Consider the following 27,883-nt stretch of genomic DNA (forward strand, 5'->3'; position numbering starts at 1 on the left):
ACTGAGGCTGGTGGTTCAGAGTCCCATTTGTTGAAATTAACCTGCCTCTGGAGGTAAAAAAATTTGGCGATTGGTCTCCATTGGTGGTGGTTGGTGTCCATTGAGACTGGAAGGGTAGGAGGCAGGGAGACCAACAGTACAGTGGTGCCTCGCAAGACGAAATTAATTCGTTCCGCGAGTCTCTTCGTCTTGTGGTTTTTTTGTCTTGCGAAGCACGGCTATTAGCGGCTTAGTGGATTAGCGCTATTAGCGGCTTAGCGGCTTAGCGGCTATTAGCGGCTTAGCGGCTATTAGCGGCTATTAGCGGCTTAGTGGCTTAGAAAAAGGGGGGAGGGAAAAACTCGCAAGAACTCGCAAGACATTTCGTCTTGCAAAGCAAGCCCATAGGGAAATTCGTCTTGCGAAGCACCTCAAAAGATGGAAAACTCTTTCGTCTAGCGAGTTTTTCGTCTTGCGAGGCATTCGTCTTGCGGGGCACCACTGTACATGAGAAGCAGAGTCAGCACCTGATTGGTTGTTAGCAAGGAGTCAGGCAGGTGGGAGCCAGCTGAGATTTGTAGGGCAGTGGCTCATTCACCCTAATGGGCCAGCCTCTGCTGATGCATTGTTTGACCCTTAGTCTGAATATAGAGACCACTGGACTAAAATGAGGGTTCAGATCCCTTGGTCCAGCCACAGTGTCTCAGCCCAACCTACCTCACAGGATTGTTGTGAGGATAAAGAAGGAGGAAGAAACCTGAAGGCTCCTCCGAGAAAACACGGGATATAATAAATAATTATTCCTGGAGCAAAACAGACTGGGGCTCCAGTTTCCAAGAGTGCTGCACACTATTGCTTTGGGAGTGATGTTTTCGTGAATCTAGCGCTGCTTGCCTGTGTGCTTGCTTCTACACCCCCATAATATCTGCTTAGACTGTAAGTTGGGAAAGAAACAGATTGCTAAAAAGATACCACCAGCCTTTGGCACTTTCTACTCCAAATGGAAACACTGTTCTGTGTGTCCCATCACTCAGGGATATGTGTATGTCTGTGTGGGGGGTGATCATAATCTATAATCTGAGAAACCTTCTGGTAGCTTGCTAAGGTTCCCTTTGGCTTAAATATCAAATAGGGACAGAGTCCTGTGCCAATGAGTTATCTGATGGCAGCAAGTTCTCTTGTTAGAACAGCAGCCAGGCATTCATTTGGGATCTAGCTACGACTTTGGAGAGCTGATCTGCTTTCTAATCATAGTGCAGAAGGGCAGCTATGGATTCTGTCAGAAAAGCACATTTTCTCTGTCACAAAGGGGGCTCTTGCAAGAGAAAGGAAAGGAGCAGCAGGCAAGGTAGCACACTGTTCTGGTTATATAAGGTGCCAATTTACACACAAGAACTGGTGCTTCGCTCTGCATTCACACTAGAGAGATGTCACAGCTCTGGGAATCTGAGGGCCATGTCCAGATTGGGATGGGGAAGAAATTCAATTCAGTTCACATTTAAAGGCAAACCCACGTAACTCACAGCTTCACAAACAATATGTGAACTAAAACACAGCAATTCTTCAGAACTTGCACTTCTCTGAATTTTGCAGTGCAGTTCTCCAACCAAATAATACGCTCAGAAATACATACATTAGTGAAAATAACTTGTAAAAATGCATTGTATGAGAGGAAATAGTGAGCAAAATGGTGTGTGTTTGGGAAATGGCATACAGTAATGTGTCCATTGGAAGGGACGCAGGTGGCGCTGTGGGTTAAAGCCTCAGCGCCTAGGACTTGCCGATCGAAAGGTCGGCGGTTCGAATCCCTGCGGCGGGGTGCGCTCCCGCTGCTCGGTCCCAGCGCCTGCCAACCTAGCAGTTCGAAAGCACCTCCGGGTGCAAGTAGATAAATAGGGACCGCTTACCAGCGGGAAGGTAAACGGCGTTTCCGTGTGCGGCTCTGGCTCTGGCCAGAGCAGCGATGTCACGCTGGCCACGTGACCCGGAAGTGTCTCCGGACAGCGCTGGCCCCTGGCCTCTTAAGTGAGATGGGCGCACAACCCCAGAGTCTGTCAAGACTGGCCCGTACGGGCAGGGGTACCTTTACTTTACCTTTAATGTGTCCATTTGGAGAAATTTGTACTAAAATACTTATGAAATTTTCTTTTAAAAAATAAAATTTTCAGACTGATTTGGAAATGTGGGGTGCTGAACGTGAGATTGGAAAAATAAGGAGCAGAGAGAAGCCAAAATTGACAGATTTGCCTATTCCTACTTCCAGTCAAGATGGAGGGCACAAGGAGAAGGGGACGACAGAGGACAAGATGGTTGGACAGTGTTCTCGAAGCTACGAACATGAGTTTGACCAAACTGTGGGAGGCAGTGGAAGACAGGAGTGCCTGGCGTGCTCTGGTCCATGGGGTCATGAAGAGTCGGACATGACTAAACGACTAAACAACAACAACAACAACTTCCAGTCAACAGGTTTATTGAGCATTCATCTGATTTGGGGGATGTTTATATGAGAATGCCGGCCAGTCGAAGCTAGCCAATGGTTCTCAAACCATTGGTGAGTTAGGAACTTCCCTTGCATGCAATGACAGGATCTGACAGATTGAGCAGATGAGGCCAAGAAGACAGTTTCTGCATGAGTAGCAGAGGCGAGGAGCAGATGGGGCTTGTCAACCTGGGAAGGGAAACGACCTAGAAGAATGAAAACTCTGATCCTAAACTTCTGCTGCCTTGTGGGATACCTTTGGGAGAAAAAAAGCCTAAGGAGTAAAGCCTACAGAAATCCAAAGTGGAGTCCCTAAGACAGGTGGATGACACCTTGTATGCCTCCTTCCAGTAACTCCTGCAGCCAAGCTGGTGCCAAACACACTGCTCTGCTTTCCTTTGGACCATATCAGTGAGGCTGAGAGTGTTAGGATTCCTGCTCCATGACTGCAGTCATGGGATTTTTGTCTATCACATGACAGAGTGGGAAGTGACAGAGACAGGATGTTTGTGTTACTGTGTTCTGTGAAGTGAGACTATTGTCCTTTGTTCTTTCTCTCTTTGCTGTCTGATGCTAGAGAGAGAGGGAGCCATGTTGCAGTGCTCCATGTGTGTATATATGTAAATAAAGTAGATTAGCCAAAATGCTGAATTGCTGAGGTCTGTTACGCAACTGCGCAAACTCTGCGGATCCCTAAGTGTGCCGGTGTCAGTTGGCATCGGTCGCTGTGATGTTCGGGCTGAAGAAAGCTTATGAAGGTCCCAGAAGATCAACAGGAGGGAGGGAACATGCCAGTCGGGCATGTGTCTCTGCCAGGGTCCTACTCAAGTGTAGGCCGAACTCCTGACAGATAGGAGGGTCATGTCATCTGGGAAGCCCAGGACTACCCAGGCTTGTGCCCAGGTCACTTTGGTGCTGCTAATACAGAGGTTTGATTTTACCCTCCTGGAGGCACGCGCCATCGTCTCTCGAAACAACAACATATGATAATGGATTATTATTGAGCATTCATTCAATTTTTCTTTGTTTTGCAAGTGGGCTTTATGATATCGTGAATTGATATGTTGAGTTTCCAGTGCATTTCCCCCTCTCTTTCCTTGCACACAAAGGCCTTTAGGAGAGGGAGGGAGGGGTGAATCTGTTGCACAAGAGCACAAAAATGACTTTAATTGAGCAACCAGAATTTGCAACTGAATCCTACCTGCAAAATAGCAACAGTTCAAGATCAGTTCAAGAAAGCAGCCCGACTGATGGTTCCTGCCTCCTAATTTAAAATTAGTGGGTGCGTTGAAAGGGGTAACTCTGGGAAATGGATAATAGTTGGCCCCCTATGCAGAGCTGATCTACACGCCAAGAAAATTAGTTTAACAATGGAAATGCTTAAATGATTATCTATGTAGACAAGGATTAAATGTAAGGTATTGGTTGTGTTTAGAATAGATTTATGAGAGATTTAGAAAACTTATTGATTGTGTGTGATTGTGTGGGATCGTATGGGAAAAATACGGAATAACAGATACAATCTTGCTTAAAATGTATATAGGAAGTGCAGTGTAAGTGATGGAAGTCAATCAATGAAATTTTATTATTATTTTCATATTGAGATATCTGTAGAATAAACTTGGAAGAAATTCTTCCAACATTTCTTCTTCTTCTTCTTTTCTCTTTATTTTCTCTTTTTTTTTCTTTTCTTCTTTTGTTCCTTTTTTCATATATATGTGCTTATTTGAAATTTGTATGTATGTATGTATGTATTTGTAACATTTTGCTTATATTTTGTAACAATTATGTTAAATAAACAATAAAATTATCCAGAAAAAGAAAATTAGGATTGCAGCCTTAGTTCAGAAATGGAACACAGATTTGTTTTTTAAATAAAGTTTTTTATTTATATTATAATTCCCCCAGTGTGCATAGGTGGGAGCATAGAGAATAGGGCAGTAAAAAAAGAAATCCCAATAATAAAATGCCACCAGTCTCTTGTGCATCGTGTGGTTTTCAACGAGTCATTCAGAGCCCAATATAATGTGAAATGAATGGGAAGTGTAGGAAGGTTTGTGTGTAGGTGTGCAGTAGCCAGGCAGCTGGGATCTGAGTGTGACTGATGTGGTGATAGGCGGCTATGTGCATGGAATGATAAATGGAAGGAAGGAATGGAATTGATTATATCTGAGAAGGAGCTCACAAGCTGCCATAATAATATGCCTCTCATTTGGAGAGATTTTGTCCAGATGTTTTTATTATGAACACCTTTGTCGAAGGAATTTAATAGCACCATTTATCATGGCATGTTGTAAACCCCCTCCCCTCATCCCTAAAGGCCCTGCCTGCTTCAGCTTTCAATCTCTCTTTATTTCAGGTGTGCAAAAGCCTTGCTCGTTTTCCCCCTCTGCTTCCTTTTCTTCTTTTTCACAAATGTAAGAAGAGTGCCGTCATATCAGGCCAAAGTTGCAGCATCCTGCTTCCTGTAGTGTTATTCTGCTGCTCCACTGGTTTTCTGGAGGTGCTCTATATCTATAAATAATTAAGGCAGACATCCCTTACCTGATGTCCTCTAGCATTCCTTACCTGATGTCCTCTATTTATACCCCGCCCATCTGGCTGAGTTTCCCCAGCCACTCTGGGCGGCTTCCAATCGAGTCTTAAAACAATACAGCATTAAATATTAAAAACTTCCCTGATGCCTTCAGATCTCTTTTAAAGATAGGATAGCTGCTTATTTCCTTCACATCTGAAGGGAGGGTGTTCCATAGGGCGGGTGCCACTACCGAGAAGGCCCTCTGTCTGGTTCCCTGTAACCTCACTTCTCACAATGAGGGAACCGCCAGAAGGCCCTCGGCGCTGGACCTCAGTGTCCGGGCTGAACGATGGGGGTGGAGACTCTCCTTCAGGTATACAGGACCGAGGCCGTTTAGGGCTTTAAAGGTCAGCACCAACACTTTGAATTGTGCTTGGAAATCTACTGGATGAGCCACTGCTTGCCTTGAGAGGTGGTTGTAGAGGCTGCAAAGGAGCACCCCGTTGCCTCTCCATAGCCTCTCAGTGGCCGCCGCTGCCACCTTCCTCCCTTGGGCAGTTTGTAGTGGCTGCTGGAGAGCAGGCAAGGAGAATGAGAGACTGCAGCCTTGCATCAGGTGCCAGCTCTAGGTGCAGACAGAGGGCCGGGCCACCCTAGGAGGGACGCCGAGTGCAAGGAATCTTAATTTTCAAAAAATAAAGCAATGCTTTGTGTGTCCATGTCCAATCTGGCCCTTTTATAAAATTTATTTATCAGTGTGTGTTTCTCCACCAAATCTAGCAAAAAATAAAATAAAATACAATCAGGATAAAATAAAATACAATCAGGATGGTGGAGAGCGTGTGTGCTGTGTCCTGTTGGTGTAGTGGAAATAGTAGGGATGAGGGTGGCACTGTGGTCTAAACCACTGAGCCTCTTGGGCTTGCTGATCAGAAGGTTGGCGGTTCAAATCCCTGCGATGGAGTGAGCTCCCGTTGCCCTGTCCCTACTCCTGCCAACCTAGCAGTTCGAAAGCACACCAGTGCAAGTAGATAAATAGGTACCGCTGTGGCAGGAAGGTAAACGGCATTTCTGTGCACTTTGGTTTCCATCACAGTGTCCCGTTGCACCAGAAGCTGTTTAGTCATGCTGGCCACATGACCATGAAAACTGTCTGTGGACAAACACCAGCTCCCTTGTCCTAAAAGCGAGATGAGCGCCACAACCCCATAGTCACCTTTGACTATTCAGGGACTATTTAACTGTTCAGGGTCCTTTACCTTTACCTAGTGCTGATAGCACCCTCACTTCTTGTGATAGGAAATGTTCTGTGGGTGGGAGACAAAACATGGGGGGGGGGGTTTGAGGAGGGTCAGTTGGTGAGGGAAAGAGAAATGTCTCTATTTTCATCTGAGGAATGCTGGAGGGTATGAAAACCTGAATTGAGGAATACAAGTCCAAATCAGGGGCAATAAAAAACTTGCCTCCTTCCAGATTCTATGCTCTCCTAAGTAGCCATTAGAAAGACCCCGTGAGGAAAGAACGATGGATTTTGGCAGACTGCACAGATCCCTACTTGACCTAACGCCTCCATTCACATCATCCTCATGTGTCTGATGGAAGAAGCAAAACCAGCTGGACATAAATGAAATGGGTCTCATTGATTCCTTGATGCTGTTAAAGTTTGCTACATCACTGGGAAGCACTGCCAGATTTATTTATTTATTTTAAGCGAGCAACCTTTAATAACCATTTGTTGAGTTTTGCTATGCAGGTTGCCATAGACAGGAGAAGAAGATTCTCCACTAGAGCATCAAACTACCCAATGTGATAGAATATATACTGTATATATATCAGTGGGAACTGCTCAAGCTGCATGGATCTAATAAGCTACTTGTTTTTCCAGCACTGTTGTTGCAGACAGTGGGAAAGAAGAGCATAGCCTAAGCAAACCTTCTCAAGTGAGTATCGTTCATCCCCCCACCCCACCCCATTTAATGCACAGCATGCCTTTGGGTTAGAAATCTTACAGGTAGGAGGGGGGGGGAGTCTTCAGTGTGGGAACTGTGGCGCTGCAATACGACATCTGAATTGCCTTCCCTTAATGTGATTTAATATGCTCGATCGCTGCATTCGGCGGAGGTTGCTGCCTCCGAAATAAAGGAAGCTTTTTAATGCATTATGGTACAAAAGACAGCAAATTCGAAGGGCATGGCTTGCTACAGCCATGGCGAGAGGAAACTAAATGGTGTAATGATTTATAACTGAGTGTCAGGGTAAGGTTTGTGTGTGCAGGGTGGGGTGGAGTGGGGGGAGAAAATTGAGTTGTCCTTCGTTCATTTGCATAATGCATGTCATGAAGCAAACCCATTCGATCTCATCTTAAAAGGGATGTGTATTGCGAACGCACTATGGGCTGTCAAGAGTGAAACCAGCCCTGTCATTTTTTGACGGGGGAGGTGAATTGTGGGGGGAAATCACAGGCAGACGGACCCCCTTTTGCCTGTTCTTTTCTTCTTTTTATTCTTATTTTTATTTTTATTTTTAATTCTTGTCTAGCTGTGGCCTGTTGGCTTTGCTAATAAAGTTTTGATTCTTCTTCTCACAGGCAGACATCCCTCTCCAATTTATTAATTAGAGAGCTGGCAATTGCACGATAAAAACAAAGTTCAGCTATTTGGATTAAACATTTGAGGAACATTTCCATAGCGGATTGTTTGCTTAAATTACGCAAGGCATTAGTCTCTCGTCGCTGACAGCTCCCCCAACATTTGTTGTGATTGATGCATAGATGACATTTATTTTATTTACTTATTAAATTTATATACCATCTTTCACTGGAGGATCACGGGGTGGTTTACTGTATAAAATAACCGTGCAACTGCATAAGCACAACTTGATTTGCAAGATTGTCGAAGATTTTTGTTGTTGTTGTTCTGTAGGATATTCAAACAGCTGTTACGGGGGCATGATGATGGAATGAGAAGGGGACACCTCATTTAGGGACAGTAACTCTTTTCCCAGTTATTTTCAGGTCTGTAAGTCTTGAAGTATGACATTTAAGCAAGGAGGCAGTGTGATAGGAACAGCACAACAGCCTCTATATGCGATGGTGCTTCTTCATCTATGGGGGTGTGCTTTGTGCTTCAACCATGTGATTTGCTACTTAGACATGCATGTGTATATTCTCAGCATATATACCAGTCAGATACTAAAACTGCAGGTGAGAGTTGCATTTGAGCTACTGACACAAATACACATAAAATATAACAAACGTAGAAATATAATGCACCTCTGACTTCCAACTGATCAGTATTTTGGGGGGAAGCAAGCAGTGGCAGACCTACATTTTAAGCCACCTGAAGCTTGAACTGTTGGGGTTGGGCGGGTCTGTTTTGCAACCAGCAATGAGATCTGGGTTGTTATCTGTTATCTTCTTAAATGGGGTTGATGCACAACAGATGACCACACCTTTACAACATCTATGCTACTGACTCTCAAACTTTGGGATTGTTGAAATAGATCAGGCTTCCTCGAACTCGGCCCTCCAGATGTTTTGAGACTACAATTCTCATCATCCCTGACCACTGGTCCTGCTAGCTAGATATCATGGGAGTTGTGTAGGCCAAAAACACCTGGAGGGCCGAGTTTGAGGAAGCCTGAAATAGATACATGTCAGGGACTGAAGGGGAAGGCTGGGAATCCCCCCCCCCTTTGCTTCCCTCAGAGGAGGGGGAGGGGGGAGGATCGCCCCCCCCCAGTAGTTTCAAGAGAAGAGGGAAACAGGCTTGAATTGCAGCAGAATTCAGAGCTTCCAAGTTATGAGGAGGTGTTAGGAGAAGGAGGGAGAGGGGGAGAATTGCCAGTAGAGACATCCTTGGAAAGCATAGAAGCCCCGCCATCCCCATGTACTCGCCGCTCACTTAGAATTCAAGAGCAAAGGGCTCAAAGACCTTTGACTCCTGAGGCCACCTGTAGGGCCACAGGCTGTTGCTGGGGAAATAAGTAGGGGGAGCTCACAGTGAGCAACGTCACTATGGAGTGAAGGACTGGATTATTTGTCTTGCACCACGAGAGCTGAATAAAACCATAAATATGAACTTTCTTGCTTCTTCTTTGATCCTTGATGGAGGATAGAATCCCCCAAGCCTGACAATACAATAAAAAATTAACCAACGTGACTCAAATTGGGTCTCCTAGATCCATTTTTTTAAAGCAATGTGGACTAAATTTGCTTCTGGATCCCCTCTGGAATTAGAGGCCATAAGCAGAAGCTTCATTCATTTATAGATCTACCCCTGGCTGCAAGCTTTCATGGATTTCCTGGTTTGGTTAATTGATTAAAGTGTAGCTGCAGACATTTAAGAACATATACGAGATAATCAAGCAAGTAACAAGCCCATGAAATAGATATTTCAAGGGCTTCAACCAACAACCTTACTGGAGTGAAGAAAAGTGTGGCGATCGGGCCGGGACTAATCAGCCATATTTGAAATCATGAAGGCATCTCAGCACCATCTATATCTTGAAAATAGAAATTCATTCAGACCTAGTGGTATTGCGTGACAAGGCTCCAGGCCCCATAGTTCCCTTATATAATAAACACACACAGACACAGATAATTTAGGTTACAGGGCTAAAATAGGCCACAACTTTATTGGCTACAGAAGTGAGCGGTTTGGCTTGGGCATTGGGTGAAACCAGATTATATCCCAACTCCTGCCCATCTGCAGGGAGTCACACTAAGGGTAAACCACCAGTAGGGGGAGCCCTATGACATACGTCAAATCGATTGGTTGGCCGGGGGCGTGACGCAGCTGGAAATCCCCATGACGTGGGCGGCATCCCTCCACCCCCAATCCGGGTCACTGGCGGTCCCATATGCTAGTCTGCAACATCACCCCCCAGGGAAGAGGAGCAGACCTGTAGAGCAAATCATGACGTTTTGTATGGTGCCCCATGACTTAAAGTTTTCTGGGTGGTTTGCCATAAATAACGATCTACCCATCTCTTGATTCTGTTACCAAATTAGGAAGCTGCCTTATACCAGGTCAGACCATTGGTGTACCTTGAGCAGTGGGGTGGGTGGGTGGGGGGAATGTTCAGGGATGCAGGAGAGGATATATTGTTTGATTATAGCCTTTCCAACTTGTGTAAACAAGTTCACAATTTAACAGAGTAACATTCCCCATTTAAACTCACAGCGGATGCGTTTGCTCAGGCTCGCTAAAGCCTCTGTAATAACTGTTCTGGTATTTCCCCCTTTATTCCCTCATAAAAGATAAGGCACGACACAGTCTTCTATAAAAGTATAAAAAGAGTTTACTCACATTCTGTTCACAGTTGGATCCCAGAAGGCAGACTTAGCTTAGAAAAGTAACATACACCTGGAAACTTTCTCATAAGGAGACAGTCCTTTTGTCCTCTCTTGGCTGGAAGCCAAGAGAGCATCTTTGGCTAAGCAGATTGTTGCTTCTTCGATGCATGTAGTCAAAGAGAGAGAGATGGCTGCCCTGCCCTGTGCTTTTGTCATTACCTGCACAGGTGAGGACACACCCACCTCAAGTCACATGCAGAGGAAGTCTGTCCCAGCCCAGAAGGAAACAGGATGTTTACCTGCTGGCTGGACAAACATTCCTCCCCATGTGTAAACATATTCACTCTAGGAATGTTGTACTTGACTGCTCTTGTGTTTCACATCCCACAGGGGGGAGCTTCATTATGCAAATAGGAGTCCTTGCGCTGCACTTTCACTGATAGGATTCATTAGTTGTATCCTGTCAAGGGTGTGGCATTCAGTGCTAGCCCTTCTCAGAGTAGACCAACTGAACTTAATGGACACAATTAACTGAAGATTCATTAATTTCAGTGGCTCTATTCTGAGGAGGACTTAGCTGACTGCAAGTCAGTGAACTGATTGGAACTGGTGTACAATCTGGAATAGTGGCAAAGCAACCTTGCAAGTCTGACAATAAACCTGTGATCAACTCCCTTTCGATAGCACATGGTAGCAGCAAAGGCTGTTCTATTTGGGTGAATGAGAAAATACCACACCAACCTCAGTTTGCCCCCACAATTTGCCCCCACATATCTGCCTTCCTACACATAACAAGTCCAAGGGGTGCTGCGGCTGCTGCCCTGTACAGGGAAGCTTTTGAAAGTGTGATGTTTTATTATGTCAGATGGGTGGGGTGCCAGTAAAAAAACTATTGTTGTCATCCTCTTCCCTGGCTTCAGCGTTGCTTTTGGAGATTCCATCAGGAAAGAGGATGAGGATTTAGCTGTGATTCCTGCATTGCAGAGGGTCCCTTCCAACTCCTCATTTCTATGATTCATAGGGTTGCTATATTTTGAAAAGCTTTTTTTCCAAAATAACAAAATCGACACTGCCAACATGAGTTGCATGCATCCAGATTTTCGCAGACATTTCCCAATTTTCTCCCGAGTACTGCTTCCAAAGGAGGGCCGTAGCCAGTGGGTGGTGAGGTGGGACCGTGCATGGGGAGCAGGCAATGGGGGGCACAAAACAACTAAAAATATGTCCGTAAATATAAATATTGATTATTGCCTCATAAGAAATGGTTTTAAACAGAGGGTGAATTGAATGGGTGGAAGGGGGGGGTGGTTGGAGGAGAGGTGGAAAGAAGAGCTAATTTGAGAGAGCCAGTGTGGTGTAGTGGTTAAGAGCGGTAGTCTCATAATCTGGTGAACTGGGTTCGCTTCCCCGCTCCTCCACATACAGCTGCTGGGTGACCTTGGGCCAGTCACACTTCTCTGAAGTCTCTCAGCCCCACTCACCTCACAGAGTGTTTGTTGTGGGGAAGGAAGGGAAAGGAGAATGTTAGCTGCTTTGAGACTCCTTAGGGTAGTGATACAGCGGGATATCAAATCCAATTCTTCTTCTTGTCCATGGCTAGGGAGCGCAATCTGGACGGTTCTGCCAGGGGAGCAAGATCATCTAGCTACGTCTCTGCTTCCAAGTGCAGTATTCTGAGTATGTCTGGGAAATTCAGACATACCTGCTAGTTCCAATGGGAACCAGACACCACTGTGGTGGCATGGTCAAAATGTGGATCCTTGCAAGTGGCAGTTATGACGATGTTGCAAAGAGTCAGAGATGTGTTAAGAGTCTACACAGATTCCTTCAATCCACAGAATTTGGCCGTGTGAAGTGTAAATACCTTGATGTGAGAAAAAGTGCGAGGCAAATAGTGTTTATGCATCAGCAAACAATGATGCATTGAAATTCCCTGGGTGAAAGAGGTATGGGAAAGGTGTGCTATGTTTGTTAAGCAACCAGAATTTGTTTTTCACTCAGACCTATCTTCTTCTTCTCCTTTAAAAAAAAAGGCTGTTTTTGAAGATCTGTGAAAATTTATCCACATCAAAAACTTAGTTACTTTCTTTTGCTCCAGGCAAGGAAACAACTGGTCCCCAAAATGTGGCACTCACTTGAGATTCAGTTCCACCATATGAAAGCATCTTCCATCACTGTTTCCTGACAGGATTTAATCATTTCGTTTATTTATTGTTTAGTGAGCCTTTTAGCATTCTGTGTTTGGAATCGGTGCCGGGTGCCTCCTACAAAAGAAGCTGTGTTATTCATTATTAAATTAGCTTCATTCACAGGGTCAATCACGTTGTTTTTTTAAAAAAAATATAGATTCTTTGAACACATGGCTCAAAGAGTCAGGCCTGTGCAGATTTCAGTCCTGATAGGCAAATGTTAACAGAAGGGTTGCAGCTCAGTAATAGAACATCTGCCTTGCGTGCAAATAATAATAATAATAATAATAATAATAATAATAATAATAATAATTGTATCCCACCCATCTAACTGAGTTGCCCCAGCCACTTTGGGTGGCTTCAACAGATATAAAAACATAATAAAACTTCAAAGATTAAAAACTTCCCTGTACGGGGTTGCCTTCAGATGTCTTCTAAAAGTTTTATACAGTGGTACCTCGGGTTACATACACTGCAGGTTACATATGCTTCAGGTTACAGACTCCGCTAACCCAGAAATAGTACCTCGGGTTATGAACTTTGCTTCAGGATGAGAACAGAAATCGCGCGGCAGCAGCGGGATGCCCCATTAGCTAAAGCGGTGCTTCAGGTTAAGAACAGTTTCAGGTTAAGAACGGACCTCTGGAACAAATTAAGTACTTAACCCGAGGTACCACTGTAGTTATTTATCTCCTTGACATCTGATGGGAAGGCGTTCGGCAGGGAGGGCGCCACTGCCAGGAAGGCCCTCTACCTGGTTCCCTGTAACTTGAGGGAACTGCCAGACGGCCCTCGGAGCTGGACATCGGTGTCTGGGCTGAATGATGAGGTGGAGATACTACTTCAGGTATACAGGGCTGAGGCCGTTTAGGGCTTTAAAGGTCAGCACCAACACATGTGCTCAGAAATGTACTGGGAGCCAGTGTAGATCCTTTAGGACCGACCAGTGTTCCAGTGGCCACTCCCAGACACCAGTCTAGCTGCCACATTCTGGATTAGTTGTAGTTTCCGGGTCACCTCCAAAGGTAGCCCCATGTAGAGCACCTTGCAATAGTCCAAGCAGGAGATAACTAGCACATGTACCACTCTGGCGAGACAGTGTGCAGGCTGGTAGGGTTTCAACCACTGTACCAAATGGAGGTGGTAGACAGCCACCCTGCATTCTGTCACTTTCCACTGGGCCATGATGATGTATGCTGCTGCTGGCAGGCACAGGAAAATGACAGTACCATTCCCCCCTACACACACACGCAAAGCAGGAGGAGAGCAGTTTTGTAAAGCAGGAGTAGAGCTCGTGTCAATGGCACCATCCCATCCTGAAATATCCACTCAGGTGATGTCAATTCCACCATTCCACCTGACATCTCCACTCAGTCGCTCTAGTTAGCATTGCTCATTCACTTCTTTCCTATAACATTCATTAGGAGTCGAGTCTTCACAAATTGACCTTTTCCTTTCCATTTTGCTGATGGAAACTGGCAAGTGCTCCCGGGCAATTGAAGCCAGCACTGATGCCTGTGAAAAGGTGCTTGAACATGGAAGGAGATAATGTAACCTAACCCTGATTTCTCTCTCTCTCTCTCTCTGTTTCCATCCATATACTATACTTCCTATACTACAAATGGCACACACTACAGAGGCAATGACTGGGGTAGTCACAGCAAATTGAGGACAGCATTCAACCCCAGCATCTGCATGCTGCAGAGTGAATAAGCAAGCCAGGCCTCCTGTTTCCCCAGAACCTGCAATTTGGGCTCATATTACTATAATTAAGGCAGTGTGGAAAAGTCAGACCTTTGATTGCCTTCCACTGCTATGATTTGTTGCATGGGGTGTGCACATGTGGCCACAGAACCTTTGGCAAAGATTAAGCAATGCTAACTCCCAACTAGAAGAAGGTTCTTGTAGGGCTGCCTCTAAAGAAGGCATAGGCAAACTCGGCCCTCCAGGTGTTTTGGGACTACAACTCCCATCATCCCTGACCACTGGTCCTGTTAGCTAGGAATGATGGGAGTTGTAGTCCCAAAACTTCTGGAGGGCTGAGTTTGCCTAGGCCTGCTCTAAAGGTGTTTTGGAAGCTTCAGTTCAGTAACTTAACTGGTACATTGAACTAACTGGGACCAGTGAGATGAAATATTTTGCCAAACTGTTTTCTTCTTATTTATCCATTCTAGGTATTCTTATGCCATATTCCCAGGGTGGTTTACAAAAAAAGAATAAAGCAATTAAAATGTAAGTATAAGCAAAACATAGCAAACTAAAAGGCCAGAAGATCACAAAGCAGCATAAAACTGTCAGTGTGTTTAAAATTATACAAGAAAAGGCTCACAAAATAATAACAAGGACTTTGCCTGGAGCAGAAAACAGAATAAGGTAGGCATCATGTAAATCTCTGTTTTTTTTCAAAATTCATAAATAGTTCTCAAACAGCTACACCGACTTGTGGTCCATTTAAGAATATAAAAGAGCCTTGCTGGGTGAAGCCCATCTAGTCCTCCACAATGGTGTAGCGGGGGGGGGGGAGCCCACAAGAGTGAGCGGTTGCCCCAGGCACAAAATGGTTAGGAGTGCAAAATTTCAACACCCAGTGTTGCCTCAATACAGCTGCGCACTTCCATCACTGGACTCCATTGAAAACAGCTTCTCCTTGTGAAGTGACCTCTCCAGACAATGGAACAACTCTTCTTTTCTTATCTCTGCTGCTATGATCTTCTGGGTGATGCAGATACCATTAGGCAGTTGAATGTGCATGTATACTCTGTTTCCTTCCCACCCACCCTTCCACACAGCCCCAGGCTCTGGCAACCCATGCTACACCACTGGTCCTGCATCCTCTTCCTCGAGTGAGTGGCCAGCCAGATGCCTGTGGAAACCCTCAAGCAAGACCAGGGTAGAAAAGCAATCTGCCCTCCTGCAGTTTTCAGCCCTGGTACTCGGAAGCATTACTGCCTCTGACAGTGGAGGCAGAGTATAGCCATCATGGCTAGTAGCCACTGATAGCTTTAATGCTCCATGAATTTGCCTAATCCTCTTTTAGAGCCATGCAAGTTGGTAGTCATCACCTTGCCAACAAAGGTCCGTATAGTTAAAGCTATGGTTTCCCCAGTAGTGATGTATGGAAGTGAGAGCAGGACCATAAAGAAGGCTGATCGCCGAAGAATTGATGCTTTTGAATTATGGTGCTGGAGGAGACTCTTGAGAGTCCCATGGACTGCAAGAAGATCACACCTATCCATTCTGAAGGCAATCAGCCCTGGGTGCTCACTGGAAGGACAGATCCTGAAACTGAGGCTCCAATACTTTGGCCACCTCATGAGAAGAGAAGACTCCCTGGAAAAGACCTTGATTTGGGGAAAGATGGAGGGCACAAGGAGAAGGAGACGACAGAGGACGAGATGGTTGGACAGTGTTCTCGAAGCTACCAGCATGAGTTTGACCAAACTGCGGGAGGCAATGGAAAACAGGAGTACCTAGCGTGCTCTGGTCCATGGGGTCACGAAGAGTCGGACATGACTAAACAACAACAATAAGTTGGTAGTCATCGCTGCAAGTTCTGTGTTTCCACAGTTTAACGATGGGCTACATTAAGAAGTCCTTTCTTTTGTTTATCCTGAATCTTCCAACATTCAGCTTCATTGTGTGCCCACAATATCTAGTGTTATGAGAGAGGGAGAACAACATTTCTGTATCCTCTTCCTTTATGCCATGCATAATTTTATGGACCATGCCACCTCTTACTTGCCTTACAAACTTGAAAGTCTGAAACGCTGCAGAAGAATTGCTCTTGATCATTTTGGCTGCCCTTTTCTAACTCTGCAATATCCTTTCTGAGGTGAGGCAACCAGAACTTTACACAATATTCCAAATGTGGTCACACCACAGATTAGTAGAACAGCACTATGTCTGCATATTGCAGTCTTATTTATTGGTTCTTAGGATTGGTGGACAGCCTGAATGCCACGGTCCTTTGCTCAAAACACTTTGCCCCATGCTGAAACTGTGCTTCACTGCTTTGTGGACGACTGCTTGTGCTAGAGGGAGTCTTGAAGCAAATTCCACATCACTTCTTTTCAGAAGCTTGTCAAGTGTTATTTTCCCTCCATGCATTTCTTTCTTTCTTTCTCAAGACAATCAAGTAATCAGAAATGACATTTACCTACCATTTCCCCCATGGTTGCTATTTATTTCCAACATGCTCTCATACAGTGAGCTCTGACATTTTTACCCCACACAGGAGAACAATCAGAAGTCCAACTGGCTGCAAGTGACTCAAGGAGGAGAGCCAAGCCAAAAGCTACAGGGGAAAAGCAACACCGCGATGTTCAGCTTGCCTTTTGAATGTCTCTTCCCGTCAATGTGACATTCCCATTGGCATGTGGAATTACTCTTTCCTGTTGGGGACTCCCATGCTGCCTTTGATAGCCTGGCGAACCCTCCCATCTTGGCTATATGCAAGCAGAGCCGGTTTCATTCTAATTGGCTCTCCTTCTGCTATTTCTGTAGAATCGCTCGGCAGATATTTGAAGCGACGATTTCACTATTCCAAGCGTTCATTCATCCAGTCAACCCACCCACCCCTCACCATTCAATATTAACAAGAGCCATTTAGCCTAGTTGACAGCATCATGGTTTGGGAGACAGGATCTTAATCATCACCTCCCTTGGATAAGTTACAATTGCAACCTCTGTTCTCCCATATATAACACAAAAACAGAAGTAGCTCACTGGCTGGGGCAGAACCGTAGGCTAGCTTCCTGGCAGATGGGTTACTGTTGCTAACCACAAAGGGAAAGTTACAGGTAGGTAGCCGTGTTGGTCTGCCATAGTCAAAACAAAATAAAAGAAAAAAAAATTCCTTCCAGTAGCACCTTAAAGACCAACTAAGTTAGTTCTAGATATGAGCTTTCGTGTGCATGCACACTTCTTCAGATACACTGAAACAGAAGTCACCAGACCCTTCTATATAGTGAGAAGGTGGGGAGGGGTATTACTCAGAAGGGTGGTGGGAATGGGTGATTGGCAGATAGCTGTGATGAGCCTGTTGACGACTCTTAACGACTGCAATAGGTCTTACAGGAAAAAGCAAGGGGTGAGAAGGTGAAAAATGGCTTTGTCATGTATAATGAGATAAGAATCCAATGTCTTTGTTAAGACCAGGTCTCTCCATGGTTTTAAGTTTGGTGATAAGTTGCAATTCAGCAGCTTCTCTTTCCAGTCTATTTCTGAAATTCCTTTGTAATAGAACAGCTACTTTGAGATCTTGTATAGAATGTCCTGGGAGATTGAAGTGTTCTCCTACTGGTTTCTCTGTCTTGTGATTCCTGATGTCCGATTTATGTCCGTTTATCCTTTGGCGTAAGGTTTGACCTGTTTGTCCAATATAGAGAGCTGAAGGACACTGTTGGCATTTGATGGCATACACAATGTTAGACGATGAGCAATTAAATAGTCCCGAGATGGTATGTGTGATGTTGTTGGGGCCAGTAATGATGTTGTCCGGGTGTACGTGGCAGCAAAGTTGGCATCTGGGTTTATTGCAGGCTCTGGTGCCAGTGTCCGTGTTAAGTCTGGTAGTAGTATTATTGTGGGTTAGGAGTTGTTTAAGATTGGGTGGCTGTCTGTAGACAATGAAAGGTCTTCCTCCCAGAGCTTGAGAAAGAGAACTGTCATTGTCCAGGAGAGGTTGTAGATCTCTGATGATGCGTTGTACTGTTTTAACTTGGGAGCTGTATGTGATGACTAGAGGTGTTCTGTTATTTTCTTTTTTGGGTCTGTCTTGCAGCAAGTTCTCTCTGGGTATCAGTCTGGCTCTGTTGATCTGTTGTCTAACTTCATCTGCTGGGTATTTTAGTTCTAAAAAGGTTTTCTTTTCTTTTATTTTGTTTTCACAAAGGGAAAGCGTAAGGCAATGTGGAGGCCAGCATAGAACATTGGAGGAGCCAAACCAGTGTTCCTGCCAGTGTGTTTGCACTGCACTGACCTCACCACTCTCTCTCCCAGTGAGCAACCATGGCCCACCTGCCAGGAAGCTAGTGTGACAGTTCCTCTCCACCCCATGAGTTCCTTCTGCTTGAGAAGAACAGTAACACTAGGAGGGGAAAAAACCACCCAAAAAAGCAACTCTGTGCAGTGCAAGAGATCCAAAAATGATGAGAATGTTTAATAGCTGGTTTTTCATTTAGCAGACATCAATCTGTCTTCGTTGTAAAATACACTTCAATTGGAAAGTATTTCCTGATAGCAGTATTTCAAATCATAGAATCACAGAGTTGGAAGGGACCCTGAGGATCCCTCTAGTCCAACCCCCTGCTATGCAGGAATATGCAGCTATCCCGACCCTGCAACCTTGGTGTTATTAGCACCACACTTTAACCAACTGAGCTATCCACCTTGATGAATCATATCTGTCTAAGACAGAGGATGGTTGGTTTCATCTGTGTTGCTCCACCCTCACAGAGGCTGGCTCTGTGGTCTAAACTACTGAGCTTCTTGGGCTTGCTGATCAGAAGGTAGCAGTTCGAATCTGCACATCAGGGTGAGCTCCTGTTGCTCTGTCCCAACTTCTGCCAACCTAGCAGTTCGAAAGCACACCTGTGCAAGTAGATAAATAGGTACCGCTGCAGCGGGGAGGTAAACGGCATTCCCATGCACTCTGGCATTCGTCATGGTGTTCCGTTGTGTCAGAAGCGGTTTATTCATGCTGGTCACATGACCCAGAAAGCTGTCTGTGAACAAACACCGGTTCCCTGGGCCTGAAAGCGAGATGAGCGCCACCACCCCATAGTCACATTTGACTGGACTTAACTGTACAGGTGCCATTTACTGTTAGCTTTTTTCTTTTCTTTTTTGCTCCACCCTCCAGCCCAGGAAGCCTTCCTAAAGGAGTTGCTTCATAGGTATTTTGACTTGACATATCAGTAAGCTCTATGCTTGGTTAAATGTTTATGCATGTTAAACAAATGAGCAGCTATTGATTATTAATATTTCATTGTTCTGTTGCAGTCCCCTTATGTATTGCCATTATGTTGCTGTATTGAGATTTTGATTCGGAACCACTCTGAGATCAGATTTACTGTGGAAAATGCAGTATATATAAATAAATTGACAAGGGCAATGCAGCATCTTGCAGTATACCAACCCTTTCTGCAACTACACCACACACATCATAACAGTGACCAATCTTTTGCTAGTAAAAAATAATGGCCAAATGAGATTAAAACTACGCTTGTGACAGGCCCAGCTGACAGGTGCCCCGTGCGCTGAAGTGACAGCTATGGGTATCGTATCTTCAAAATTCATAGGAGCAGGGTGCTGATTGATTTAACCTGCAAATGCTGCCACCAGCATTTTTGCAGGACCAGGAGGGAAAATATTTTTTTACAGGGTAACTGCAGGCAGTGGTTAACAGTTCTTGCCACAAAACGAAAACATCTTTCAGAGCTCTTCTTTAGGAAACTTCCAGTTGTCATAACAACCTTGGCGGCAGTTCTCCTCCTTTTGCTACAGGAGATTTCATTTGCTCGTGATACTATTCCCAGGAAAACAAAGCCCTTAAAAAAAAAAATTTAAACGTAAGCCCAGTTCAAAGGAAAAGGACAAATCTTTGCCCCTACCTCCCAAGCACAAAAGTCTTAATTTCTTTTCACAGTACAGGGGCGCCCATTTGAAACTCTTTGATCTATGGTTTGCAGAGTCATCCCACTGAATCAATTAATCTTGGTGGTGGTGGGTTCCTTCAGTCTGGTTCTGCCTTTGCTCAGACCTGGAGGTGTTCAGAAAAGCTCTCTCAAATGTCATTTGGCACCTAAATAAGCTTCAATTAACCTTTGCCCAAATTCTTTATATACCCTCCGTGATCAAGCTGGCAATGTATTCCCAATAAGTGCCTCAGAATGCATCATTCTTAGTCCTCCAAGGTGCCCAGCTATGCAGGTGGAATGTTGATTTGCCAAGGGAGATACTCTCGTTGTGTCGCAAGGGATCCTGGGCCATGCAGTTTGTAAGAAATCCCAAAGAACCTTCACAAGACCGTTTTGATGCAGAGTGGTGAACTTTCCCAGACCCTTGTGAAGTTGTACAGCATTTCAGCTTCTTCTTCTGTGTGATAGTGTTTGGGAAGGAAAGGAACCCTGACCATATTACAGGCAACACCAGGAAGTCATCAGTGAGGGGTGGGAAAGAGAGGCAATTCAACAGCATAAAGATCAAACTGTAATTTCAAGAAAAGTGGTAAATGAGAAAGGTAAATTGACTGATTAGGGATTCATAGCTGTTGGATACCACCTGTTCTCATATACATATAAAATCAGCAGATGTTGACATTGACTGGCAATTCTCAAGAGTTTTGGATCTGTAGGTAATATTGTGCCACAGTTTGCTTTTTTACTTTTACAAGATGTGAGCAGGTTATCTCTGTCCAGGAAGGGCAATTTTGGTTCGACTCACAGCTGATCATCATTTGAGTTTCTAAACCAATGCAATAATAATCCTTTCAGTGAATATAATGATAATTCTCAACATTTTCAACAAAAATGATAAATAACGCACAGAAACTAAAGGCAAAATGAAGCTCCACCCAGGGTTCAGTGTCCACATATGGAAGATTCCCATAAGATCAGTAGATCCCATGGGATGAGAAAACACAAAGTCAACACAGCAGAATATTAGAGAGAACATGAGGTCTTTGTGGGCTTCCCATGTCATCAGACCTCTTCCTCCACTCAGTGCAAGTTACGTCTTCCTGAGAGCACCAGAACATTGGGTGGATGGACTGACTGGATGTGACTTCCCATTCCACATAATATTATGGGTAACAGTGTCTTTGCATGTCCCCCATTGCATGTACATTGAAGGGGAATCATCTCTGCATGGACAGTGCTGCAATGGGGGAGGGGGACCAGATCATCCCCCTAAGCATCTTATTCCTTTTTTTTTTGTAATAATTTTTATTTATTTTAAAACATATTGTTTAACAAACATTCCACCAAATTTCACCTCTTATACAATCTTTTTGGACTTCCATCAGCGCCTCTGTAGATCTTCCATATTTATAATTTCTTCTGCATTTCTTAAATTAATATTGTCTTTAAATATCATAACTAATATTATCCTTTTTGTTCAATAGTGCAATAATACAAATTATTCCCCTCACAAAACTTCCTGCAAACCTACAAATGTAATCTGGTCATCACAATTACTTTCCATATAGTCTGTAAATTTACGCCAATCTTCTGTGAATCTCTGGTCCCGTCAGTTTCAAATTCTTCTCGTTAGTTTATCTAATTCTGCGTAGTCCATCAGTTTCATCCTCCAATCTTCTTTCGGCGGTAGTTCTTCTTGCTTCCAATTTTGTGCCAATAGTATTCTTGCTGCCGTCATTGCGTACAAAAACAGTTTACAGTCATTTCTATTTATATCCTTCCCTACAATGCCTAATAAAAATGCTTCAGGTTTTTTAATAAATGTATATTTCAACATTTTCTTCATCTCATTATATATCATTTCCCAAAAGTTTTTCACCTTTTTACATTCCCACCACATATGGTAAAAAGTTCCTTCTTTTTCTTTACATTTCCAACATTTATTGCTTACCTTATACATTTTAGCCAATTTCACTGGAGTAATGTACCATCTATAAAACATTTTCATCACATTTTCTTTTAAGGCATTGCATGCAGTAAATTTTAGACCTTCTTTCCATAGTTTCCCCCAGTCACTCAGCTGTATATTGTACCCAAAGTCTTTAGCCCAATAAATCATAACCGACTTTACCTTCTCATCCTTCAAATGCCATTCAAGCAGCAGTTTATACATTTTAGACAAAATGTTATGTTTATTACTTAATATCTCAACTTCAAATTTTGACTTATTTTCATCAAATCCTCTTTCTTTGAAGTCCTGTTTAAACATTTCATCAACCTGACGATAGTGCAGCCAATCTCTTACATATTCTTTAACTTCCTCATATGCCTTCATCTTCCATTTACTTCCTTCTTTTTGTATTAAACTCCCATAAGTTATCCAATTTCCTTGCATATCAATCTTTTTCACACTCATTACTTCTAATGGAGATAACCAATGTGGTATTTTTCTTTCTAATAGGTTTTTATACTTATCCCAAATTTCTATTAGAGATCTTCGAAATATGTGGTTTCCAAATCCTTTATGGACTTTTGCTTTATTATACCATAAGTATGCGTGCCAACCAAATCTATTATCATAACCTTCTAAATCTAACAAGTCTGTATCTTCCAATACCATCCATTCCTTTAACCAACAAAGACAATATGCTTTGTAATACAATTTCAAGTCTGGCAGAGCGAAGCCTCCTCTTTCTTTAGCATCTGTTAATAACTTATACTGTATTCTCGGCTTCTTTCCCCGCCAGATAAATCTTGAAATTGTTTTTTGCCATTCTTTAAAAATTGTTGCCCCCTTGATTATTGGAATTGACCGAAACAAAAATAACATCCTTGGTAGCACGTTCATCTTAATAGCAGAAATCCTTCCCCAAAATGACAATTTCATCCTAATTCATCTTATTCCATGGCCTGATGGGTCCTCATAGATTTGTGTGTGCATTTTATAACAGAGCAGAGTGCATTAACAAAGAGCAGGGCATTTCATACCATCATATGACCTTCTTTAGTATCTGACTTTTTTAAAAAAAGGCCCTGCAATGTTACTGCCCCAGAGCTTACTTAGTGTGAATTGATTCACATCAATGTAGATGAGTTCACAGTTCAACAGGCAGGAATATATCAAATGCTTGTCTTGATCGATGGAAACCCACGTTTCTCAGCAGCGGGGACCAGGGCAGGAGGTGGGAGATTGCATGTACTATGGATTTAGTTGATTGGTACAACTAATTAAAATGATGCAAATTTGCTATTGATCTAATTTTGGTGGATATGTGTGACTAGGGATTGTGAACTGTGGCAGCTGGACCAGGGGTGTATTTTGCCAAGGAAACGGCCCTTTTGCATGGATGAAGAAGAAGAGGGAGATGCCATTTTGCTGGCAATAGGTTAACATTCTGATACGTAAAAGAAAAGATCCCATGGAGCTGTTGTCCAAAGGCTCTCCAACACACATCAAGGCGGAGAGTGGGGCACACGGGAGACTCCACAAGCCAGAAGGGCCTAGGGGGATGGCTGAAGAACGACCATGTTGCGGTGCTGCTGCCTATCTGCGTGCCTCTGAAGCTGGAAGCAGCCTAGACAGCAGACATTTGAGCATGCTGGGTACGGCGAGCTATTCTAAACCCTGCAGCTCCAGCGAGGACAGCTTTGAGCTCCAAAGCGGCGGAAGGTCAGAGGCTAAAAGCTTTGTTAAAAGCAAAAATAAGGATGAAGGTTATCAATCCCATCGATTGAAACACAACCAGAAATGGGGTGAAAACATTCATGGTCTGGAGCACGCTTCACTCTACCCAGCCAAAGCAGGGAGCAGCAGCCAGAAGCTGCAGAGGCGGAAGGTGCAGAAGAGAAGCAGCTCGTCGGCCTCTGACCTCAGTGCGCTGAGCCAAGGCTCCTCGAGCTCCTTGTCTGTCGTGGAAGAGAAGATCGAGGCCAAGCTCAAGTTCTCACAGTTCCTGAACGAGGTCACGTTCCGGGTGCTCGACCCTGTGAGCCTGAGAGCTTTCCGGGCCGCCAAGCTGAAGAGTAGCCTGGGCTCGGGTGGCAGAAGCCTGGATGACTTGCGAATGAAGAAGAAGACCCCCGAGGTCTGGAAAGCCGATGCTGTGGCCCGGAAGTCACACCAAGAGATGGACCTGGAGAGCTTGAGGAGCGATGACCTGGTGGCTAGAGCGCGGTTGCGCAAGCTGGAGAAGTCCTTGTCGTTGGATACAGGCCCTCCCCATGAGAGATACGGCGATGGGATTTCGTGCGAAGTCAGGCCTGTCGTGCCGGGAGAAACCATCATTTTGCAAAGGGATGGAATGCCTGCTAGGAAATCGGCCTCCCTGCCTCGAAGTTCAAGCATGGTGAGATAACCCAAAACCACTTTATTTGGCATGTTTCTCATGGGTTTGGGGGAGGGGGCCGTACTTCAGTCGTGGAGCATCTGCAGTAGCATACCCTCCAACGTTTCTCCAGTGAAAATAGGGACGTTGTATTCTATCATCATCATCACCCTGGGTAGCTTTCAGCATATATAAAAAAACATTACAAAATATTCCCTATACAGGGCTGCCTTCAGATGTCTTCTAAAGGTTGTATAGTTACTTATCTCCTTGACTTGGGGGTCACATAACTCCATACCCTCCAACAATTCTTTGAGTATACCTGAAGGGGCCACCCCCATCATTCAGCCCAGACACTGAGGTCCAGCTCTGAAGGCCTTCTGGCAGTTCCCTCCCTGCGAAAAGCGGTTACAGGGAACCAGGCAGAGGGCCTTCTCGGTGGTGGTGCCCTTCCTGTGGAATGCCCTCCCATCAGATGTCAAGGAAATAAACAACTATCTGACCTTTAGAAGACATCTGAAGGCAGCCCAGTTTAGGGAAGTTTTTAATGTCTGATATTTTATTGTGTTTTTAATAGTCTGTTGGAAGCCGCCCAGAGTGGCTGGGGGAACCCAGTCAGATGAGTGGGGTACAAATAAATTATTATTATTATTATGGGTTCAAATCCCCCTTTCCTGATTGCCGGGAGCCAGCAAGGGTGGAGGAAGTGTGTATACACAGACTTTACATGCAGAAAATCCTAATTTCAGTCCTTGGCATCTCAGTGTAAAGAAATTCAGGCAATATAAGTTAAGAGAAATCCACCTCTACACCTATTTGTGTAAAAAGCTCTTTGGACTGGCAGTCTGCCTTAGTATAAGGCAGCTTCCAGTGTTCAGATGACACCTTGTATATGTAGGGTTCACTTTCTGGAGACAGCAAAAACAGTTTCACTTGCATAGTATCATCCACATGCTACTTCCCCCCTGGGGTGCCAGTTAACATGAGAGAAAACCTTCGCACTCCCCTTTTAAAAATTCACTTTTGAAATAATGTATGCAATTGCCAGCTTCCTCCCCTTGCCCCTGTCTCCCACCAGCTGGTGCTAAAGTGAGACCTTAAGAACTTAACCCAGGGGAGGCCCAAGCAAATGGGCTTCCTGGTTGCATAATCCTGGCCCATTCACAAACTGATGACCTCAAGCTGAGCCCTTAGGGGAAGAAAAATGTTAAGTCACTTTGAAGTCAAGAGAAGCCTTATAGATTTTTTAAGAAAGAAAGAAAGAAAGGTGTGTGTGTGTGTGTGTGTGTGTGTGTGTGTGTAGTCTGCAGCATGAGAGGGCAGAAGACCTGTGTGTAACATCTCCTCTCCCCCCGTTCACGTTCATAAATGCAGTCATTTAATAAAAGCACCAGGCATCCATGCTGCTGCAATTTTGCAAGGTGTCCTTGGCCGTCTGTGCCATGTCAAAGATGGCCTAAAGGCAAGGTTCTGGACGGAAGGCAATTCCGTCTGAAAAGCACTATGCTCCATTACAGGTCAGCACCCTGAATAGCAAGTGGATGGTCCTGCAAAAAGAAAAGAACAAAGCTGACCCCTCCTCACAGTTCAGAGGGCTGCCATTAGAATTTGTGAGGCTGTGAGCTCTATAGCATACATCTGGGATAGGCAGCGGCTGACAGGCAGCTGCATCCTGCGTATTAACTTTAACCACTAAGTCACTCTCCGCCATGTTACAAGTCCAGCAGCGAACTTCTTTCTCTCACGGGCGATTTCATGGGGTTGCTGAATGTTCCGCTTGGACTAAATTCCCTCCCTGATCATTTTCTGCCTCAGTTCTCTGTGCTGAATCCAGAGGACAGTTGTAATAGAAACATTTCTCTACTGAATTCTGACTGCTTCAGTGCTATAGTATTTTGTGAATAGATAAATGCGGGTTTCCTTTGGAATTCCAGCCCCTGAACTTCTGGACTTATTCACACAATGTCTTCAGTAATGTAGATCCCCTTCTCTGTGGTCAAGAATTCCAACTTTGACCCCTTCCTGGAGCTCCCCGTGGGAATTTCATTTCTCAAAAAGTGTTGGGAAATGAAAAACTAGAGCTCCAAAATGTATTGATTTGTTGTTGTTGTTCTTCACATCAGGAACCCTGCAGCTGAGTTTGGTGACAATATCTTGAGAGGCAGCGGAACCTAAGGAGAACAGGGACAGATAGACAAACCACTTTCCAAAATAAATATTAAATGTCCTCTTCTTTGATTCTAATAATGGTGATTACTATGTAAAATTTAATAATGCAATCCATATTGTGGGCACTGTGGCAATTTTGAACCGTGTGTATTCCAAAATAAACTGGAAGCGGTTTATTAAAGAAAACAAGTAAAATAAATGAGTATACGATAAAACAGTTCACAAACAAACATGCAGGAAAAGTCTTCAAGCTGCACTGAAAACAGTTCATATTTCTAAAATCAATTTTGTACAGTAAAACCAAGAGCGTGATAAAACAACTCAGCGATAAAAACCAGGAGACAGAACTTTAACCCACACTACAAGCCTGACAAAATAAAAAGGTCTTAGCAGCTTACCTGAAGCTTAGATTTCCAAGGTCTTCAATAAACTCAGGCTAATGCTACTATGCAGGAAGCTCAACTTTTCAATGGCTGTATTGTATTTGGTGTTTCATAATATAACTAATAACACATAGTCCTGCCGAACATTTCAATTTCAGGCAACCTTACATAACCTGCACGAGCTCAGTTGTGACAATGGTTCAGAGACATAGAAGCAAAGTTGCCATGTGATTGGAGGAGTTTTCAGCATTCGTGAAAACTGGCACCCTCTGGAGATGCAGACCCAGGGGGCGGTGATGTGCAAAAATCACCTATCAGATGATGGAGTATATGACACATATGTTTGTGGTGCCGCACCAGTGCTGCCGCAGCAAGATCTAACGCATGAGAAGCTATCTATCCTTCCTTGCCGCGGGATCACATTCATCCAGTGCTTTACCAACTGCACTGGCTCCCGGTGGAGTACAGGGTCAGGTTTAAGGTGCTGGTTTTGACCTTTAAAGCCCTATGTGGCCTAGGACCCACGTACCTACGGGATCGCCTCTCCTGGTATGCCCCACAGAGGACCATAAGCTCCACAAATGACAACATTTTGGAGGTCCCAAGTCACAAGGTGGTTAGATTGGTCTCAACTAGGGCCATGGTCTTTTCAGTACTGGCCCCGACTTGGTGGAACACTCTGTCACAAAAGACTAGGGCCCTGCAGGACTTGACATCTTTCTGCAGGGCCTGCAAGATAGAGCTGTTCCGCCTGGCCTTTGGTTTGGACTCAGTCTGGCACTTATGTTTCCCTTCCCTTACGGTTTTGATCTATGGGCTACTTTTAAAATGAGGCTGCATTTTAAATTGCATTTTAATCTGTATTTTAAACTGGGGTTTTCCCCCATTATGATTTTACTGTAATT

General features: G+C 44.2%; 1 protein-coding gene across 1 annotated transcript in view; it reads left to right on the forward strand.

Moving 5' to 3' along the window:
• The first annotated feature begins 23,436 nt into the window (after positions 1-23,436).
• BEGAIN (brain enriched guanylate kinase associated) overlaps positions 23,437-27,883 on the forward strand; it is a 197,689-nt gene continuing 193,242 nt past the window's right edge. The window contains exon 1 of the mRNA XM_079949693.1: positions 23,437-24,447. Coding sequence (XP_079805819.1) covers positions 23,521-24,447 — 927 coding nt within the window. The 5' untranslated portion in view covers positions 23,437-23,520. The remainder of the gene's footprint in view (positions 24,448-27,883) is intronic.

This window comes from Podarcis cretensis, assembly GCF_951804945.1.
Source record: "Podarcis cretensis genome assembly, chromosome: 1".
Classification (NCBI taxonomy): domain Eukaryota; kingdom Metazoa; phylum Chordata; class Lepidosauria; order Squamata; family Lacertidae; genus Podarcis; species Podarcis cretensis.